At 44.6% G+C, this 21,140-nt stretch overlaps 1 protein-coding gene across 2 annotated transcripts in view; it reads left to right on the forward strand.

Annotated features, from left to right (window-relative positions):
• Positions 1-21,140, forward strand: part of BMPER (BMP binding endothelial regulator) — a 198,251-nt gene that overhangs the window by 117,835 nt on the left and 59,276 nt on the right. Inside the window, exons 11-12 of one of the 2 annotated variants that reach the window (XM_054177146.1) lie at positions 429-474; positions 15,763-16,092. In XM_054177146.1, coding sequence (XP_054033121.1) covers positions 429-474; positions 15,763-16,092 — 376 coding nt within the window. The remainder of the gene's footprint in view (positions 1-428; positions 475-15,762; positions 16,093-21,140) is intronic. The other variant, XM_054177147.1, reaches the window with a different exon arrangement.

Here is a 21,140-nt window from a genome sequence, read left to right on the forward strand (position 1 = left end):
CAGAGGAAAATGGGATGATTTGGAGGGACTGTGGGGATGGAGCCTCTGTGCGGTGACTAGAAGTGTGTGCATGGGCAATGAGTGTGATCTGGGAGGTGAGGGAAAAGCTAACGGTCTTGTTATCCCAGTGACTAATCTGCTTTAGATATCCAAGGGGAACATGACTCCAAAATCCTTTCACACTGTCTCTAAAGAAAAAAGTGGTAACAGAGAAGCCTTAGAGCGTTTCATTTCTTATATAAGGCTGCCAGGAAGCTCTCTTGAATAGTTGTGTCTGCTTGTAGCACCTGATGTTTGAAGCTGTGAGCAGGGTGCTGAGTTCAAACACGGCCCCAGCTCTTTTCAAAGGCTTCTCCAGCCTCACAGCACAACACAGCCAGCGCTCCAAAGAACTCTCATTAAATCAGTTCTGTCTTTCTCCCAACTAGGGTAAAATCCTGAACAGAAAAGGATGCTGTCCTATTTGCACTGAAAGTAAGTTCTTGCTTCACATTCTTTACATTCTTTTTTGGTTTTTAAATGTATTTATTCTTTCAGAGGAGGTAAAAGCAGTAGAAGTATGTTTGCTCCCCTGCCCTCTTGCTAGAGGTGGGTGAAGGGCAGGTAATTATTGCTAGCCACAGTTTCTGCCTCCTATAAATCTGTAAATTTGAAATGAAAATGCCTGGGTATTTATTTTCTTTTTCCCTCTTCTCTTCCTCTTCTCTTCCTCTTCTCTTCCTCTTCTCTTCCTCTTCTCTTCCTCTTCTCTTCCTCTTCTCTTCCTCTTCTCTTCCTCTTCTCTTCCTCTTCTCTTCCTCTTCTCTTCCTCTTCTCTTCCTCTTCTCTTCCTCTTCTCTTCCTCTTCTCTTCCTCTTCTCTTCCTCTTCTCTTCCTCTTCTCTTCCTCTTCTCTTCCTCTTCTCTTCCTCTTCTCTTCCTCTTCTCTTCCTCTTCTCTTCTTTCCCCCCCCATTTAATTAATTTGTTTTTAAACTATTATCTATTTTATTTCATTTGATTTGCTTATTTTATTTCATGTCAATTTCATTGTGATTTTTTTTTTTTGGTCTTATTTTAATTTCCATTTTAGTTTTGCATTTATTTTATTTTTGGTTTAGTTATTTTGCTTTGCATTTTATTTAGGTTATTTTTATATTATATTTCATTCTACTTAAATGTAATTTAAATTTAAATTTTGTTCGATTGATTTTATTTAAATGCAATTTAAGTTTAAAAATGATTTTATTTATTTTTTGGTAAGTTTAATTTAAATTTATTTTTAAATTTAATTTAAATTGAAATGTTAATTTTATTTCATTTAAATTTAATTGACATTTATTTTTTATTTTATTTAAATTTAAATTCTTAATTTTTTTTCTATTTAAATGTAATTTAAATTTAAATTTTTGTTGTATTGATTTTATTTAAATGCAATTTCAGTTTGAAAATTATTTATTTTTTGATAGATTTAATTTAAATTTATTTTTTATTTAAATTAAATGGAAATTTTAATTTTATTTCATTTAAATTTAATTGAAATTTGTTTTTTATTTTAATTAAATTTAAATTCTTATATTATTTTTTATTTAAATGTAATTTAAATTTAAATTTTTGTTCTATTTATTTTATTTAAATGCAATTTAAGTTAAATTTTTTTGTAAACTTACATTTAATTTTTATTTAATTTGAATTGAAATTTTAATTTTATTTCATTTAAATTAATTGAAATTTATTTTTTATGTTATTTTAATTTAATTTCTTATTTTATTTTTCTATTTAAATGTAATTTAAATTTTTACTTTATTTAAATGTAATTTCTATTTAAAATGTATTTTATTGATTTTTTGTAAATTCAATTCAAAATTATTTTTTGTTATTTATTTTATCTAACTGTAATTTAAATTTAATTTTTATTACAATTATTTTTTCTAACTATAATTTACATTTAAATATTGATTTTTTTGTAAATTCAATACAAGTTTAATTTTTTATGTTATTTATCTAACTGTAATTTAAATTTCATTTTGATTATCTTTATTTTTTCTAACTATAGTTTACCTTTAAATATTTTTTTTGCAAATGTAATTTAAATTTAATTTTTAATGTAATTTAAATTTAAATTCTTAGTCATTTTATGTAACTGAAATTTAAATTTATTTATTTATTTTAATTGCATTTATTGTATATTTATTTTATTGTATATTTATTTTATTCTATTTTATTTTATTCTATTTATTTTAGTATTTTTTTTCAATTCCAAATGACACTAGTTTTGCCTAATTTCAGGTGCTTCTTTTTCAAGGCTCTAGTTGTCCTGTGAAATTTGTAGGTAATAAAGTAAACAACTTTTAGGGCTGGATATCTTTCATAGCTGTAATCAACAGCCTAGCTATGTGTATATAGAATCCAACACGTTTGCAGATGGTTTGTGAGTTAAAACAAGGTGTGCAGTAACCTGAGACACAGTCTGGGGCAGCAGTGGGAAGCACAGTATAAGGCTGCTGCCCTGGCTGTGTGATGTTTGGCTCAACCATCACCTTTTTCCCTTTACTCTTCACGTCAGGAATGATCATCTCATGGCATCATCTGTGTTCCCTCCTAGTCAGCAAAGCACTCCACAAATGCCATGAGGATGAGCAGAGGGCTGGAGCTGCTCTGATGTCATGACAGGCTGAGAGAGTTGGGGTTCAGTTTGGAGAAGAGAAGGCTCTGAGGAGACCTAATTGTGGCCTTCCAGTATGTGCAAGAGGCTACAAGAAAGCTGGCTAGGGATTTTTGAGGGTGTCAGGGAGTTATAGGACTGGGGGGAATGGAACAAAACTAGAAATGGGTAGATTCAGTTCTTCCCCACAAGGGTGGTGAGAAACTGGCACAGGTTGCCCAGGGAGGTGGTGGAAGCCTCATCCCTGGAGGTTTTTGCAGCCAGGCTGGATGTGGCAGTGAGCAAGCTGCTGTAGTGTGAGGTGTCCCTGTCCATGGCAGTAGGGTTGGAACTAGATGATCCTGAGGTCCCTTCCAACCCTTACAATTCTGTGGTCTTGTTCTATTTAAGTCAACAGAGAGGTCTCTCGTCACTGAAGTTCACAGGATATAATTATCTATTTCCTTCAGGAAACATTTAAGTATTTTACCCAATAAGGACAGACTCCTAAAATGGGGAAGTTAGGATTTTCTAGGATTTTTCAGGTTTTTAAAGAAAGTGTTTCTTTTTCTTTTGACTAAAATCATCAAAATTTCTCTCTTACAACTACCTGAATAGACATTGTGGAGAGGCTGGTGCTGGTCTGTTTTCCCAGGTAATTAGTGATAAACCAAGAGGGAACGGCCTCAAGCTGTGCCTGGGTAGGTTTAGACTGGACAGTAGGAAAATTTGTTTCCCAGCAAGAGTGGTTAGGGATTGGAATGAGCTGTGCAGGGAGGTGGTGGAGTCACCAAGCCTGGATGTGTTTCAAGGTCGTTTGGATGTGGTGCCTGGGGCTGTGGTTTAGGGGTGACCCTTGTAGCGTAGGGTTCTGGGTTGGAGTTGGTGATCCTGAGGGGCTTTTCCAACCTGAATGTTTCTGTGATTCTGTGGTTTGCTGATCAGCTCACTTCTGGGTGCTCTAGCATTGCACAAATTCCATATGCTAAGTACCTGGGTTTCCTCTCTGCAGCTCCATTATTTTGAAACCTGTAACTTGCGATAAAATAAATCCAATTTGCAAATCTGCATTACAAAAATGAAATTAAATACAAGTGTCAACCTCAGAAACACTTGAAATAATACCGAGCAGAGAGAGAAATGAAAGAGGATTCAGCTGACCAGCTGTCATTTCCACCTTAAGGTTTCAAGGGAGAAGAAATTTGCATACACCTCTGCTCAAACATGACAGGTTGCCCAGGGTGGTAGCTGAGGCCCCATCCTTGGAGCTACTCAAAGTCAGGCTTGACAGGGCTCTAGGCAACCTGATCTAGTGGAGGATGTCCCTGCTCACTGCAGGGGGGTTGGACGAGATGACCCTTGGAAGTTCCTTCCAACTCAAACCACTCTATGATTCTATGGCATGTCATTAGTGACCTGAACTTACTGATCTCCGTCTTGCTTCTGTTCTTATGTTTCAGTCTTGTTTAACCTTCCTTAGGTGTTCCTTTGTAACATACAGGAGCAAGGGGAAAGGGTGGTGGAAATAATGGGGCCAGCCATTCCCTCAAAGTGCTGGAGAGCCTCTGTTGCAAGAAGTTTAAAAGAAGGCAGGACAGGGGCTGAGAGAGAATGATGCCTTGTGGTCATTTTTTGCATCAGAGAAGGCGGCAAAAAGTTGATTTCTTCAAAGTGAAAATAACTTATCTGGCAACTTGGTTACCTGAAAAGTGAAAACTTCTCGATGCTGTAAAAAGGGAATGGTCATGGCTATAAGACACGTGAAATTAAGAGCAGACCATTATCCTTGGCTTGTCCTCCTGCCATGCAGATCTGTAAAGAGCCTGGCATCCGTCTTCCCAGTAACCTCCTTCTAAGTACTGGCAGAATGCTCCTGGGTCCCTGGGAAGCCTTCAGGATAAACAACTTTATTCCATTAGCCTCTTTTAATGGTCCTGGCTGCATTGAACAGGGGATACATGAGGCTGGGAGGCTGTCCCACAGTGGCATGCTTCTCTGTTGCCCAGGGAACAAAGTGGACCTTTTTTGGGTGTGGTGTCTCACTATGGACCCAGGTAGAATTTGGAGTAGAGCTGATGTCGAGCTGCTTCTAACTTTTGTGATGAAAAGGCATTCCCAGCTTTTATCAGGCAAGAGCAGGGAAGTCATTCTGTACTCAGCACTGGTTAGGCCACACCTTGAGTACTGGGTCCAGTTCTGGGCCCCTCAATTTAAGGACATTGAGACTCTTGAACATGTCCAGAGAAGGGCAACAAAGTTGGGGAGAGATCTGGAACACAGACCTGTGAGGAGAGGCTGAAGGATTTGAGGTTGCTTAGCCTGGAGAAGAGGAGGATCAGAAGAGACCTTATTGCTGTCTATAACTACCTGAAGGGAGGTTGTAGCCAGGTGGGGGTTGGTCTCTTCTCCCAGGCACCCAGCACCAGAACAAGAGGCCACAGTCTCAAGCTGTGCCAGGGGAGGTTTAGGCTGGATGTTAGGAAGAAATTCTTCCCAGAAAGAGAGATTGGCCATAGCAATGTGCTGCCCAGGGAGGTGGTGGAGTCACCACCACTGGAGGTGTTTAAGAAGAGCCTGGAAGAGGCACTTGGTGCCGTGGTTTAGCTGATTAGATTGTGTTGGGTGATAGGTTGGACTTGATGATCTTGGAGGTCTTTTCCAACCTGGTTAGGTCTGGTCTATTCTATTCTATTCTATTCTATTCTATTCTATTCTATTCTATTCTATTCTATTCTATTCTATTTCAAAAGCTGAGCTACCCACTACTACAGAGCAGAGGTGGCTACCACTATCTGTTGTAACTAGCATTTTAACAGTCGGCCTTTGCGAGGAATTAGTTCCACCTTTGTGCCATAAATCTCATCATGACCATGAGACAGACAAAAGACAAGGATTCCAGTGATGATCACTATCTCAGTAATTAGCACCATCAGTAATTCAGACAGTTTCTGATAAGATGTGCGGGCACAGCCCAGCCCTTTCCCTCTCCCGCCCACTTGTGTTGATCCTCTCTGCACATTTTAGCACTCCAGACATTTCTGGCAGTCCAGCAGATATTAATTTTTCCAAAGTAAAAACAACATAGGAGGTACAAGAACATACTGTACACAGGAGAGCTTTGAGTGCCGTTTCAATGCAGCCAGTTTCTGTGAAGTGGGTCAAAACCAGTCAAGTTATTAAAGGATACATTTTAAACTGAAAAAAAAATAAAGAAAGAAAAAGGAGACAGAAAAAAAAAAAAAAAAAAAAGAAAAAGACCCTAAAAAAAATTTCAAAGGATTATTTTCAAAGCAGTTTGTTGCAGAGGGAAAAAGTACCATGTCTCCTAAAGGGCTGGAGAGTCTCTTTTGTCTACTGTTGCCTAAGTTAACTGTGGTTAGTTTTGGCATGTTGCTGCTTAAGCTCCGTGGCTGGCTTACAGTTATCACTAATTAAACACAGTGGTCATAGCAGTGGAAAATTCAACAGTTTAGTTTATGCTGCTGTAAAAATGAATGTAATGAAATGTACTCTTTGGGGCTTGATTTAGAAAACTCACTGCTGACGTCAGTTCCATAAATTAGTAATCCTGCGTTAGACCCAGGTCATTTTCATATTAAAGAAAGAAAACACTAAACCTGAGCTCAAATAAGCCTAACAAAGTCCTCTCAGCTCCAGACAAAGATGGGAATTTGCAGGGGAGGTGAAATCTTGGTTCTCGACCAAGCAGAATTGCTAGGCCTGGCTGAAATGACAGCATGCAGTATGAAAGCTTCCTCCACCTTCACTGTGTCCAGTTCTGGGCCCCTCAGTTTAGGAAAGATGTTGAGATGCTGGAAGGTGTCCAGAGAAGGGCAACAAAGCTGGGGAGGGGTCTGGAGCACAGCCCTGTGAGGAGAGGCTGAGGGAGCTGGGGTTGCTTAGCCTGGAGAAGAGGAGGCTCAGGGGAGACCTTCTTGCTGCCTACAACTCCCTGAAGGGAGGTTGTAGCCAGGTGGGGGTTGGTCTCTTCTCCTAGGCAACCAGCACCAGAACAAGAGGACACAGTCTCAAGCTGTGCCAGGAGAGGTTTAGGCTGGATATTAGGATGAAATTCGACCCAGAAAGAAAGATTGGCTATTGGAATGTGCTGTCCATGGAGGTGGTGGAGTCACCACCACTGGAGGTGTTTAAGAAGAGCCTGGATGAGGCACTTGGTACCATAGTTTAGTTGATGAGATGGTGTTGGGTGATAGGTTGGACTCAATGATCTCTGAGGTCTTTTCCAACCTGTTTTATTCTATTCTATAAGCTCTCAATTGTTTATTCATACTGACATGCTGTTTGGGCTTTACCTCCTCAGCTGAAGGGGCAGGGAATTTTGTTCATTACAAATCATTCTTCAGCCTTTTTAATGGATAAAATGACCAGCAGTAGCAGGGAGGGGATTGTCCCCTGGGACTCAGCCCTGGGGAGGCCACACCTGGAGTATTGTGTCCAGTTTTGGGCACCTCAGCACAAGAGAGAGATGGAGGTGCTGGAGCCAGGGCAGAGGAGGGCAAGGAAGCTGGGAAGGGCCTGGAGAATGAATCTGATGAAGAGAACTGAAGGAGCTGGGGATGGTTAGTGTGGAAAAGAGGAGGCTGAGAGGAGACCTCATTGCTGTCTACAACTCCCTGAAAGGACACTGTGGAGAGGCTGCTGCTGGTCCCTTCTCACAGGTAATTAGGGATAGAACAAGAGGCAATGGCCTCAAGCTGTGACTGGGTAGGGTTAGACTGGAGAGTAGGAAACATTTTTTCATATCGAGTGGTCAGGGATTGGAATGAGCTGCCCAGGGAGGTGGTGGAGTGACCAAGCCTGGCTGTGTTTCAAGGTGGTTTGGATGTGGTGCTTGGGGCTCTGGTTTAGGGGCAAAACTAGAAATAGATAGATTGAGATTGGATATTAGGAAGAAGTTGTTCCCCATGAGGGTGGTGAGAGACTGGCACAGGTTGCCCAGGGACGTGGTGGAAGCCTCATCCCTGGAGGTTTTTGCAGCCAGGCTGGCTGTGGCTGTGAGCAAGCTGCTGTAGTGTGAGGTGTCCCTGCCCATGGCAGGGAGTTTGGAACTGGATGATCCTTGAGGCCCCTTCCAACCCTAACAATTCTATGATTCTATGGTTTAGGGGTGAGCCTTGTAGAGTAGGGTTTTGGGTCGGACTTGGTGATCCTGAGGGTCACTTCCAACCTGAATGTTTCTGTGGTGTTCGGACCTAGCCTTAGAAGATTGATACCTCACCTGGTCCTGCATCTTTTAATGTGTTTTTATAGAAACACTGAAAGCTAAAAGAAAACCCTTCTCCAACATGCAAAAAAGAGGGTATGCCTTGTGGGTACCTGTGAGAGCAGAGAGTGGCACGGAAGGGCCACCTAGGCCCCTGCTGGACCTCTTTCCTCTGTTGTTTCCTTGCCATGGAGAAATACATCAGCAAGGAGACTGCAATTGTTTATTCATACTGGAATGCTGTTCGTGCTTTTACCTCCTCAGCCATTTCAGCTGTGATGGTCTACTGTATAAATATGTATTTGGACAAATTGGAAGAGCTATTTTATTTATGAAATAGACCATAAAGGCTCCTGGGGAGTTTTTTGACACCGCACATTGTAATGTGTATTATATCAAGCTGCACTATGCAGCAGTTATGAGGGAAGTACTCTCTGGCTGTGCATTTTTTACAGCAAAGCTAATGAAACTCTATTATGCCTGTTCTGTAGCTGCTTTTCAGAAGTTAATAACGTGCACTGTTTGATTTAGGGCTTAATTCTGCATATGGGCTAATTGCATTCAAAGGGTTTATTTTATGTCTCAAAAAACAGAGATCTTTTTTGGATTATAGTTGTGCAGCTAGAACACCCTTAGCTGGTAAACTTGGTGGGTTGAGTTTTTTCCCCTTCTTTTTCCCTCTCTCTCCTTCCTTAGAAAATGTCCAAACCAATTTTAGTTATAATTTAAAGTATATTTTTCTTGGCCACTCTTAACTAGCTACAAACCTAGAAGAGTGTGACCAGACATCTGGACATCTTGGACTTCAATTGACTGCTCTGATCTCCTGAAAAAAAAAAAAAAAAGAAAACAAGCTATTCCATGAACACCAGAGCTAACAGAGCCTGGTTTCCTATGGATTTGTGTCCCATTTCCTTTATATCCCAACAAACAATAAACCCAGCTAGAGACAATATATCCTGTGGCTGCTCCGGAGCTACAAGCGTGCTGGCCGCCCATCCAACAGGCTCTCTGCTGGTCAGGATGTGTGTGCTGAATGTCTGCCTGGCCTTCACCAAGCAGTGTGTGTGTGTATAGATATATATATAAAATATATATATAAGATATATATTTATATATTTTTGTATATATATTGTGGTAGGTTGAGAGAGGGCCTTGCTCTCCCTCCCCCACAGAGTAAGAAACCACAACTAAACTCAGTTGGAGAAAGCAGACTATATTTACAAGCATATATAGGAAGCAGATTATATATAACACAATATATACAGGTATTTACAATATATATAGAAATATACAGCAAATAAAGACAATCAGAAACCAGACCCCCAACAGAGGGGACTTCCCCCTGTGCCCCCTTCACCCCCCTACCTCCCTTCTCCCCCAAAGAGGGTTAGAAAAGAGAAAAGGGTAGTTAGCAAGGCAGACGGAGGCCTAGGTACAAGGAGTTAGTATCTCTTATCTGTTAGTTGGCCAGAAGCAGTCCAGCTGAAAGGGAGAGCGAAGGGAGGAAACTGCCCAAAAGTTCCAGCCGCTCTGGGTCTAACAATCTCACTCCCCCATAATCCTACCAATGAAATTCATTTAGAATACAGAATATTTATAAACATTTAGCCAGAGTGCCCCTTCCTTAAAGGCACAGCCTCAAACGGTCACATATATATACAGTCTTTCTAGAAAGGCTAAACACTGTCTGGGTGTGTGGAGGCGTTGGGTGGAAGGCAGAAGGGTACTTTTTGGCAACTACTAAATTCATGAAGTAGCATTCTAAGTAAAGTTAAGAACCACTTAATTCATTACTTACTAGAAATGAGTTGTCTTCCAGGACTTTTATCCCACCACATTGGCCCAAATAAGTTGTGGTTTCATAAACTTTTGCTTTGTTTTGTTTCCCTATGAGAGTATGTTACAGCTCATTGTGGTGGGTTGAAATTTCCCCCCTCCTCCCCCAATATTAACTTTGCCAGGCATAGCCTAAAACTGCCACACTCATGGGATGCTAAAAGGTTGTTTTCCTTGCTGTTGCTTCTTCAGCTTCCTTTTTTCTGTACAGAAAAATGTGTTTTCAAACCCAGGGCTCCTTGCCCACAGTTACCTTTCCTGTTACCTTTTGTAATGAAAGTCACTATTTCATTTGGATTGGGTGTGTGATTTGTGAATGCAAGGAAGGCATGCCAAGAGTTCTGTAGTGTTCACTTTAGCACCTAAATACTATTATTATTAGTTTGCAAGTAAGCTGTAGAGCCTTAGGTGGTAGTTGAGTGAGCTGCATGAATCACACATGTAGTTTAAGATTGTCAAATATAAAAGTGTGAAGTCCTTATTTAGTTGCTTTAAAAATAAATGTGAAAACTGCTGAGCTCCCAGAAGCTTTTGTGGAAGCCAGAAGTTTTGAATACTGATTTGGGAGCCTAAATGCAAGACTTCCAAAAGAGGTTTAGAGATGGTTTTGCAGCCAGCTCCCAATAATGTTTAATGGGAGTTGAGTGCCTAAGGCTCTTTGAAAATCACAGCGCTGGGGCCCTCCATTGGAAAATCCAGGGGTTTCAGGGACAGAGAAGGAATGGGTGTATTTACCTTCATGTGCACGTGTAGATGAGCAAAAGAAGGCATCAAAGCTTGTGAATGTGAGGTTCAACTCAAGCAAGAGGCAGTGGTTCTTCAGGTACTTTGCCCAAGAATGTCGGAGATGCTAAAAATACTTTGGGGTTTGGGGCGAGACTGGACAAACTCACAGAAAAGAAGCCTAGCAAAGGTTATTAAATAAAGAGAAGGCATTTCTAGCTCAGAAAGCTCCTAAGATGAAAATAGTTGAAAGCTGGCAGAGTCTCAGGGGGGGTGTATGGCATATAGGCTGCCCAGGGAGATGGTTGAGTTGCCAACCTTGGATGTGTTCAAATGTTGTTTGGATGTGGTGCTTGAGGATATGGTTTAGGGGTGACCCTTGCAGAGTAGGGTTATTGGTTGGACTCAGTGATCCTGAGGGTCTTTTCCAACTGGAACGTTCCTGTAATTCTGTGATTGTCTTTTTCTAACTCTACCCTAGACAGCTGATAGAGGCAAGGAGTATCTGCAGTAAGGTGGGGACAAGTTACTGTAGAGAGGAGAAAAAGAAGAGAGATCTTCACCCTATGGTTTGTTAGCCCAGGCTAACAAAACTCCTACTCCAGCACTGGGAAATGTAGCTCTGGTGATGCAGCAACACCTCTCCATCTGTTATGTCCCAGCAGAGAGGCAAGTCACACACAGTCCTACCTAGAGAAGCAGTAGCGTCCAATGGAGTATAACACCAGCTAAGCAGAAAGCCTGGTTTGTTTCAGAAGGGGAGGGGAGAGGGGTAAAAGAAAAAAAGGAAAGGCACAAACCATAGAACATTATATGATTGAAACACTCCCAAAAGGAAATAAACAACTTCAACCCTAAAAATGGCAGGAACTCTTTTCATGTTGCCTGTCCTTTGGAGTCGTGTTCCACCCGGTATTGAAGGTTTATATCTAGCCCAGGCAGTTCTGCTTCCTGGCAGTGCCTGAGCTATCACACATGCTCTTGCAAGGTGTGGAGGTTTGGTTTTTCATAGAATCATAGAGTCAACCAGGTTGGAAGAGACCTCCAAGATCATCCAACCTATCACCCAGCCCTATCCAATCAACTAGACCATGGCACTAAGTGCTTCACCCAGGCTTTTCTTGATGATCTCCAGGGATGGTGACTCCACCACCTCCCTGGGCAGCACATTCCAATGGCCAATCTCTCTTTCTGGGAAGAACTTCTTCCTCATATCCAGCCTGAACCTCCCCTGGCACAATTTGTCTGGGAGACACTGCCTGGAAGAATGGACTGACCCCCACCTGGCTACAACCTCCCTTCAGGTAGTTGTAGAAGGCAATAAGGTCTCCCCTGAGACTTCTCTCCTCCAGGCTAAACTCCCCTAGCTCCCTCAGCCTCTCCTCACAGGGCTTGTATTCCAGGCCCCTCACCAGCTTCCTTGCCCTTCTCTCTTTTTCCTTTTTCTCCTTTTCCTTTTAACCCCCCCCCCCCCCCCACTTTAGCAGGGCCTTTCAAGTATGTTTTACACGGTGATATCAGAGAATCAATTATTCGGACCGGCTTTAGGTAGATTTTCCCTTCTCCCCCCTTTCCTCCCCCTCGGCCCCATTTCCTTGGTTATTAAAGAAAACAGCAAAATTTGGATCAGACATTCAGCTCCCCGGTCCAAAATACATTCTTTTTTATTTTAACTGCACTCCATCAGGTTGACATATGATGTGACACAATGTAACATAACATAAAGCATTGCCCTGCCTAACACATTAGAAATTAAAACTAAATATTGCCTTTGGATCCCACTGGTGCTATCCATTTTACTTGCACATCTCTAAATTATGTTTGGTCCGCTCATGTCTTGCCTCTTGGCCACTTGCTTAGGTGAAGAGATGGCCTCCCACTTCTGATAGGTTAGTTAATAGCAAGGATAACATGTCCAGGCAGAAAGGGATCTGGGAGTGCTGGTAGTTAGTAGGCTGAACACGAGCCAGCAGTGTGCCCAGGTGGCCAAGAAGGCCAATGGCATCCTGGCTTGCATCAGGAATAGTGTGGCCAGCAGGAGCAGGGAGGTCATTGTGACCTGGACTCAGCACTGGTCAGGCCACACCTTGAGTCCTGTGTCCAGTTCTGGGCTCCTCAGTTTAGAAAAGATGTTGAGTTGCTGGAAGGTGTCCAGGGAAGGGCAGCAGAGCTGGGGAGGGGTTTGGAGCACAGCCCTGTAAGGAGAGGCTGAGGGAGCTGGGGTTGTTTAGCCTGGAGAAGAGGCTGCATTTGTCCTCTTGTTCTGGTGCTGCTTGCCTGGGAGAAGAGACCAACCCCCACCTGGCTACAACCTCCCTTCAGGGAGTTGTAGACAGCAAGAAGGTCTCCCCTGAGCCTCCTCTTCTCCAGGCTAAACACCCCCAGCCTCTCCTGACAGGGCTTACGCTCGATATCCTGTGACCATGCTGACAACTATGTGATCCCATAATGAAATCAGAAGCATGTTAGTGTGATTTAGTAGCTTTAACATCACCTGGTCTCTGTACAAAATTCATGTTTGGTTTCTTTTTTTTTTTCCTCATTGGTTAAAACTCTGTTTGGTGAATAAAAGCTCTGTGGTTCCTGCCAATTTATGGGGAATCAATTAATCCTTTTATAGGCTTTGGAAAAGATTTGCTGCAATCCTTATTGGTATCAGTGAGGAAAATGAGACTTGCAGAAGTGCATCCTCTTAAAAGAACTGTCTTATCTAAGTGTCTTGGTTTTCAAGTCTATGGGGTCTGATTTCCAGAGGTGTTGGTTCAATGTGATTCATTTTGACTTCTTGTGGAGCTGCCAACATGATGTCCCCGAGAAGTCAAAGCTTTGGGGCCCTCGTTGCCAGGCCAAGTGAAAAGCCCTAATAATGATGCCAAGACAAGCCAGTGGCTCAGCTAAAGGAGCCTGTGTGTGACAAACTTAGGAATGCAGTACAACTGTCCCAGGTTCCAGCTCTGTGGTGGCAATGCATGATGCAATGAAGGAGACTGAGGTTAGACTTTAGGAAGACCTTACAGTAAGGACAGGCAAGCACTGCAGCAGGTTGCTGGAAGCAGCTGTGCAGGTGCTGTGATGATTGCCCTTTAAGAGCAGCTTAGGTAAGCATCCATCAGGAGTAGCACAGGGACAGGTGATTCTGCATTACAGCTGAAGGAGAAGGAAATGGTAATGGCTCCTGGGGTCCCCTTCAGCCCTTCTGTCTGTGTCTCCTTGTAGGTATTCTTGGATACTCTTTACAGCCAGCAAAACAACAGAATTATTATAGCTGCTTCTGCCTAAGCTGAAAGACTCTGCTGAGAAATGTGTGTAGCATAGTCAGAGCTGCATCTCGATCCAGCAGAGGAACTCCCTGCCTCTGCTCCATATCATCTAGGTTGTGTCTTTTTTATAGGTCTGAATTTGCCTTTTTTTGGCAGAGAGTCATTGCTAGTTGGCTATTTTATTTATTATTTTGTTTTCAGTGGCTAAGTTGTGTTCCTTGTTACTCTCCTATCCTTTGTTGGGATTTGGTTTTGTGGCTTTTTTTGATTGATGCTGTTCACAGCTCTCTGATCAGTCGAATTTTGTTACTGCACCAAGCCCTCCTCCTCGAGCAGGCATCAGCTTTCAAAAGCAGCCTGAGCCCAAGGGTATCCAGCTGGCAGCAGCAGTGTGCATTTGTCTGCCTTGAGATGCCTTCTTCCAGGAACAGCAGCAAGGACATGTGGTTAGGACCTATTGTTATACCAGGAGGCTGCAAGGCAAATAACTTTGCTACTCTCTTTGATTGCAAGGCAACCCAATCAAATTGCCGGGTAACTGTAGGGTAACTCAGCATCATTGACACGAGTGGGAAACATCCTGACCTAGAGCTGCAGCTTCTCTGACCAGTGTATGGCTGCAAACATAGAATCAGAGAATCAGAGAGTCAGAGCTGGAAGGGACCTCAAGGATCATCCAGTTCCAACCCCCCTGCCATGGGCAGGGACACCTCACACTACAGCAGCTTGCTCGCAGCCGCATCCAGCCTGGCTGCAAAAACCTCCAGGGATGAGGCTTCCACCACCTCCCTGGGCAACCTGTGCCAGTGTCTCACCACCCTCATGGGGAAGAACTTCTTCCCAACATCCAATCTGCATCCACCCATTTCTAGGTTTGCTCCATTCCCCCCCAGTCCTATCACTCGCTGACACCCTCAAAAGTCCCTCCCCAGCTTTCTTGTAGCCCTTTTCAGATACTGGAAGGCTGCAATAAGATCTCCTTGGAGCCTTCTCATCTCCAAACTGAACAGCCCTAACTCTCTCAGTCTGCCTCCATAGGAGAGGAGCTCCAGCCCTCTGCTTATCCTCGTGGCCCTTCTCTGGATGTGTTCTGGCACCTCCAGATCCTTCCTGTAACAGAGGCTCCAGAACTGGACACAGTGCTCCAGGTGGGATCTCACCAGAGCAGAATAGAGGGAGAGAATCACCTCCCTGGCCCTGCTGGCTGTGCTTCTCTTGATGCAGCCCAGGTTCTGTGCCAGGTTCTACACATTGGCCATGACAACCCCATGCAGTGCTACAGGCTGGGGTCAGAGTGGCTGGAGAGCAGCCAGGCAGAAAGGGACCTGGGGGTAGTGGTTGAGAGGAGTGGAACATGAGCCAGCACTGTGCCCAGGTGGCCAAGAAGACCAATGGCATCCTGGCCTGCATCAGGAATAGTGTGGCCAGCAGGAGCAGGGAAGTTATTCTGCCCTGTACTCAGCACTGGTCAGGCTACACCTTGAGTCCTGTGTCCAGTTCTGGGCCCCTCAGTTTAGGAAAGATGTTGAGTTGCTGGAGGGTGTCCAGAGAAGGGCAACAAAGCTGGGGAGGGGTCTGGAGCACAGCCCTGTGAGGAGGGGCTGAGGGAGCTGGGGTTGCTTAGCCTGGAGAAGAGGAGGCTCAGGGGGAGAGCTCATTGCCATCTACAACTACCTGAAAGGAAGCTGTAGCCAGGTGGGGTTTGGTCTCTTCTCCCAGGCAGGCAGCACCAGAACAAGAAGACACAGTCTCAAGCTGTGCCAGGGGAGGCTTAGGCTGGATTTCAGGAAGAAATTCTTCCTAGCAAGAGAGATTGGCCATTGGAATGGGCTGCCCAGGGAGGTGGTGGAGTCACCATCACTGGAGGTGTTTAGGAAGAGCCTGGACGAGGCACTTGGTGCCATGGTTTAGTTGCTTAGCTGGTGTTGGGTGATAGGTTTGATGATCTCGAAGGTCTTTTCCAGCCTGGTTAATTCTGTATCCAGATAATAGATTGGCTGAGAGTTGCATTCTCTAAAGTTCTGATCTGCTGCTTTGTTGTTGCTGTTGTTGATTTGACCCTCACGTGGCGCTTTTGTTTCTCACTCACCTGCAGAGCCTGGCGTTTGCACTGTATTTGGAGACCCTCACTACAACACTTTTGACGGCCGGACATTTAACTTTCAGGGAACATGTCAGTACGTTTTGACGAAAGACTGCTCCTCCTCTGCCTCACCCTTTCAGGTGCTGGTAAAAAACGATGCCCGCCGGACCCGCTCTTTCTCCTGGACAAAGGCAGTGGAGCTTGTGTTGGGCAGAAGCACTATCAGCCTCCAGCAGCACCTCACAGTGAAGTGGAACGGGACCCGCATCTCCCTGCCTTGCAAGACGCCGCAGTTTCAGATCGATTTGGATGGTTACTTACTGAAAGTGACAACCAAAGCAGGTAGAGCCAAGTGTGTGTGTGTGTGTGTGTCGGTGTGTGCCTGCTCCCTGAAGAACTTCATAGAATCATAGAATCAATAAGGTTGAAAAATACCCCACAGATCATCAAGTCCAAGCTACCACCTAACACCTCATGATTAACTAAACCGTGGCTCCAAGTGCCACATCCAATCCTTTTTTGAACACCTCCAGGGATGGTGACTCCACCACCATGTTTACAGAATCACCCAGGTTGGAAGAAACCTCCAAGATCATCAAATCCAATGATCACCCAACCCCAACTGATCAGCTAGACCGTGACACCAAGTTTCTCATCTAGGTTTTTCTTAAACACCTCTAGGAATCCCACCACTTCCCTGGGCAGGCCATTCCAATGGGCAATATCTGTTTCTGTGAAGAATCTTTTTCTAAGGTCAAGCCTAAATTTCCCCTTTTTCTATGGTCATGCCTAAATCTCCCCTTACACAGCTTGAGACTGTGTCCTCTTGTTCTGGGGCTGGTTGCCTGGGAGAAGAGACCAAGCCTCACCTGGCTACAACCTCCCTTTCAGGTAGTTGTAGACAACAATAAGGTCTCCCCTGAGCCTCCTTTTCTCCAGGCTAAACACCCCTAGCTCTCTCAGCCTCTCCTCACAGGGCTGTGCTCCAGACACCTCACCAGCTTTGCTACCTTTCTCTGGACATGTTCTCAAGGGCACTATGAAAAGCAGTCAGTAAAAAAAGTATGATGGTGGTAATAAATATAGTTGTAATTCTTTGGAGAGCTGAGAAACCCAAAATGCTTTCAACATCCCCACAGTTCAGACAGAAATCTCAGCTGTGAGTCTGAGGTCTTTGGAGAGCAGGGTTAGACTGGAGCTTCTTAGGAAGAAGTTCTTCAGTATGAAGGTGTTAGGACTCTGGAATAGGCTGCCCAGGGAGGCTGCAGCTGCCTCCTCCCTGGGGATGTTCAAGGCCAGGTTGGATGAGGGCTTGAGCAGCTGAGTCTAGTTGAGAGCTGTTGCTGCCCATGGTGGGGAGGTCCCTTCCAACCTGAGCTATTCTGTGATTCTGTAGCTGACAATTAAATGTCTGCAGAGATTAATCTGTCACTCCAGTAACTTCAGAGTGGCTTATTCATGGTCATCCTTTGATAATTACAGATAAGAACAGAGAGGAGATCAGTTCTTAAACAAAACATTCAGGTTTTCTTCCTGGTTGCAGCAACATTCTGAAATTACATAAAATCACAGCTACTGATGGCTGGAGTGAGTTTAAGAAACATGTCACTGGGGCTACCTGGCATAAAAGGATGTCCTGGTTTGAAAACCATGACCTCATTTGCTCTTTAGTTCCATCTTGTTGCATTTGCTTTGTGCTTGAGTAATGTGCCAGGAACAGAGGGCCTGCAGCTCCAGAAGCAAAGGGAAATCAGAAACTTCAGTGAATCTGGTACATTGTGTAGAAATAGAGAGTGGAGACAACAGACTCTCAGGTCTTCTGAGTCCTGGAAAATACATGAATTGTCAAAATGTTAAAGCAGAGTACTCACCTTTGTTTTGATAAACTGTTCTGTACCTGTAGTATCCTGGCATAGATAAATAGTGAGGGCAAGCCTGAAACTTTCTCATGAGCATGTGTTCACAAGCTCACAGGATGTCAGGGTTTGGAAGGGACCCGACGAGATCATCAAGTCCAACTTCCCTGCCAGAGCAGCACCATACAATCTAGCTCAGGTCACAGAGGAACACATCCAGGCAGACCTTGAAGGTCTCCATAGAAGGAGACTTCACAAGCTCTCTGGGCAGCCTGTTCCAGTGCTCTGTGACCCTCACAGTAAAGTTCTTCCTTGTGTTGAGATGGAACCTCCTGTGCTGCAGCTTACATCCATTGCTCCTTGTCCTATCCCAGGGATCAAGTGAGCAGAGCCTGTCCCCTCCCTCCTGACCCCCAGCCCTCAGATATTTATAAACTTTTATTAAATGCCCTCTAAGCCTTTTCTCCAGCCTAAAAAGCCCCAGGTCCCTCAGCCTCTCCTCACCAGGCAGTGCTCCAGTCCCCTAATCATCCTGGTAGCCCTCTGCTGGACCCTCTCCAGCAGATCCCTGTCCCTCTTGAACTGGGGCGCCCCAAACTGAACACAGTGCTCAAGCTGGGGGCTCACCTGGATGAGGTGGTGTGTGCTGCTGGACTCCTGAGAGATTTCATTGACATCTTTCAGTAAGAATGCAATTTGCTGTTGAGTTAAATGCAATGGGAAAACCAGGGAAACTGATCTCTCTTATAGAGAGAGATGGTCCTAGGTATGATGCAGAGTTGTAGCCATTATCTAGCATCATTTGTGTTACTTTTTTTTCGGAGGGGGGACACTAGCACCCATTGTTGAGCTGAGAATTTAGACACCTGTTCATTTTGCCCCTGGAAATGTGAAGTCTGCATAATGTGGACCTGAGCTCGGGGCTCATTCCTCCAAGTGGCAGTGCAGATTTTTGTGGCTGTCTGTAAAATGCGCAGCAGTTGACCATTATTCACAACCTCTAATTAAAAGCATCTTGAAGGCTTCTCTTTGCAGCCAGCTGAGAGCTGTGAATTCTGGTGATGTGGATTTCATTAGCCAACCACAGGCCAAGGAAAAGTTTTCAGTGGAGGATGAAGGACAGCTCGCCCTGCTGTTACCCCATGTGTCTGTGGTGCAAGCCTAAGAGATGGCTGCACGCATCCTTGTCCATGTGCTGGCAGAGAGGGAGTGCAAACATGGCATATGACAACATACCAAACAGGGTCTAATCACTGCAAATTACAGCCTAAATAACCATAGAATCAATAAGGTTGGAGAAGACCTCAGAGATCATCAACTCCAACCTATCACCCAAAACCTCATGACTAACTAAACCATGGCTCCAAGTGCCACATCCGATCCCTTTTTGAACACCTCCAGGGATGGTGACTCCACCACCTTCCTGGGCAGCACATTCCAATGGCCACTTACTCTTTCTGGGAAGAACCTTCTCCTCATCTCGAGGCTAAACTTCCCCTGGTGCAGCTTGAGACTGTGTCCTCTTGTTCTGGTGCTGGTTGCCTGGGAGAAGAGACCAAGCCCTACCTGCCTACAAACTCCCTTCAGGTAGTTGCAGAGAGCAAACCCCTCCCCAGAGCAGAGCAGGGTCAGGTTTCTCTTGCTGAATGCAGCACAATGGCCCAAGTCCTCCTTTCCTCAGCACATAAAACCTGGGAAGCAGCAGAGGGACATGGCTCCATTTTGCTGGGAGAGGACAAGCAGCAGAGAGGTTGCAGAGAGGAGGAATGTGCTGAGCAGAATGGCTTGAAAGACAAACCTTTTGTTCCACAGGAAATTCCTAGAGCTGGGGTAAAAAAAACCCAAAACCTTAAAAAATTAGAGATTTTTCTCTGTTTCAGAATGAAACATGGATTTCTTTATTTCTTAAATATTTGCTTTCCCAGTATAGGGTGAAAAAAATCATAGTGGGAGGGAGGCAGTAACAAAAAAATAAATAAACCCACTGCACTAGAAGCAAAATTCGAAGTAAAATTGGGCTGGAAAATGCAGAGTCTGGAGCTCACAGCTCAGCCAGCATTCCCACGGCTTTTGGTTTCCCTTTTGCAGAGCTGGGAGCTCAGCTCTGGATAAAACAGGGGAGCCCAAACTTTCAGGAAGCTTTGTGGTCCCTGGCTATGGGGCAACCTGCACGGCTGGGCTCTCTTGGAGTTGTATACCCTGAGAGTCCAAGCTTCCAGGCAGCCCACCAGGCGAGCTGGCAGGAAAAGCAGCTTGGAGCCTTGCCTGTGCTGTGTTGGAAGTTCACTGAACCCGAGATGTCTCCCTGAAGCATTTCAGTTCTGATGAATTGGCATTTTCCAGTGCAAACCTGTTTTGTTGCAAAGTTCCTCACCAGCTCTATGCCTGCATGCCATGCAGCAGCAATTCTGTCACCCTGCCCTTGCGGGTACTGCCTCATGGTTGTGGTTGGTGTTGAGTTCTTGGCTACAAGTGGTGTGTAAAGATGACAGGAGAAGAGAGGGTCATGGTGCTGGAGTTGCTTGTCTCTCCCTCTGGTGCAGGAGCATTTGTTGTTGTTTCTGTGCTGATCTTTAGCATGAAGCCTCTTTGCTGAGGTGTTCTGTACCACTTTGGCACTCAGTCTGGAGCAGAGAGGGCTCCGAGGAGACCTAATTGTGGCCTTCCAGTATCTGAAGAGGGCTACAGGAAAGCTGGGGAGGGACTTTGGAGGGTGTCAGGGAGTGATAGGACTGGGGGGAATGGAGCAAAACTAGAAAGGGGGAGATTCAGATTGGATGTTAGGAAGAAGTTGTTCCCCACGGGGGTGGTGAGAGACTGGCACAGGTTGCCCAGGGAGGTGGTGGAAGCCTCATCCCTGGAGGGTTTGAAGGCCAGGCTGGATGCGGCTGCGAGCAAGCTGCTGTAGTGTGAGGTGTCCCTGGCCATGGCAGGGGGGTTGGAACTGGCTGATCCTTGAGGTCCCTTCCAACCCTGACAATTCTACGATCCTTTAGAGACTGCCAGTTCTTGAGGATGCCTTTACCATGAAAAATCATGCAGAACAATGGATGGGAGTTCCCAGCATGGGAAAACTGAGTGTGTGATGTGCCTAAATCCAGAAGTTGTTTTTTTTAAGATGTACTAGAGCATGTAGTGTGCCAAGGGAAGAAATAAGTAACAAGTTGGTTAAGTGTCATTCAAGGAATGGGGAAAGTTGGAAAACCCTGAAAAGTAACTCAAAGAATATTCCTTTTCTTCATCCCCAGATAGGACAGCAGCTGCATCCTTTGGCTTCACATTTCTTGGATTCTGATCCTTGTCCAAGTGAATGGGAAACTCATCCATTTGAGGAGGGGAGGGAAGGGGAGGTATAAGGCACCGAGAAACTCTCCCGAACAATTTCTGTCTGCCACGGAGACCATTTCAAACATCGCTCCCTAGCATAATCCTGTCTGTCAGAGCTCTGGCTGGTTTACAGAAAGCAACTGAATTTTCTGCTTGCAAACAAACAAAAAAGGGAACACACTGCACAACGTGGCCAGGCTGTGACAA

Source organism: Dryobates pubescens, chromosome 38 (genome assembly GCF_014839835.1).
Source record: "Dryobates pubescens isolate bDryPub1 chromosome 38, bDryPub1.pri, whole genome shotgun sequence".
Lineage (NCBI taxonomy): Eukaryota > Metazoa > Chordata > Aves > Piciformes > Picidae > Dryobates > Dryobates pubescens.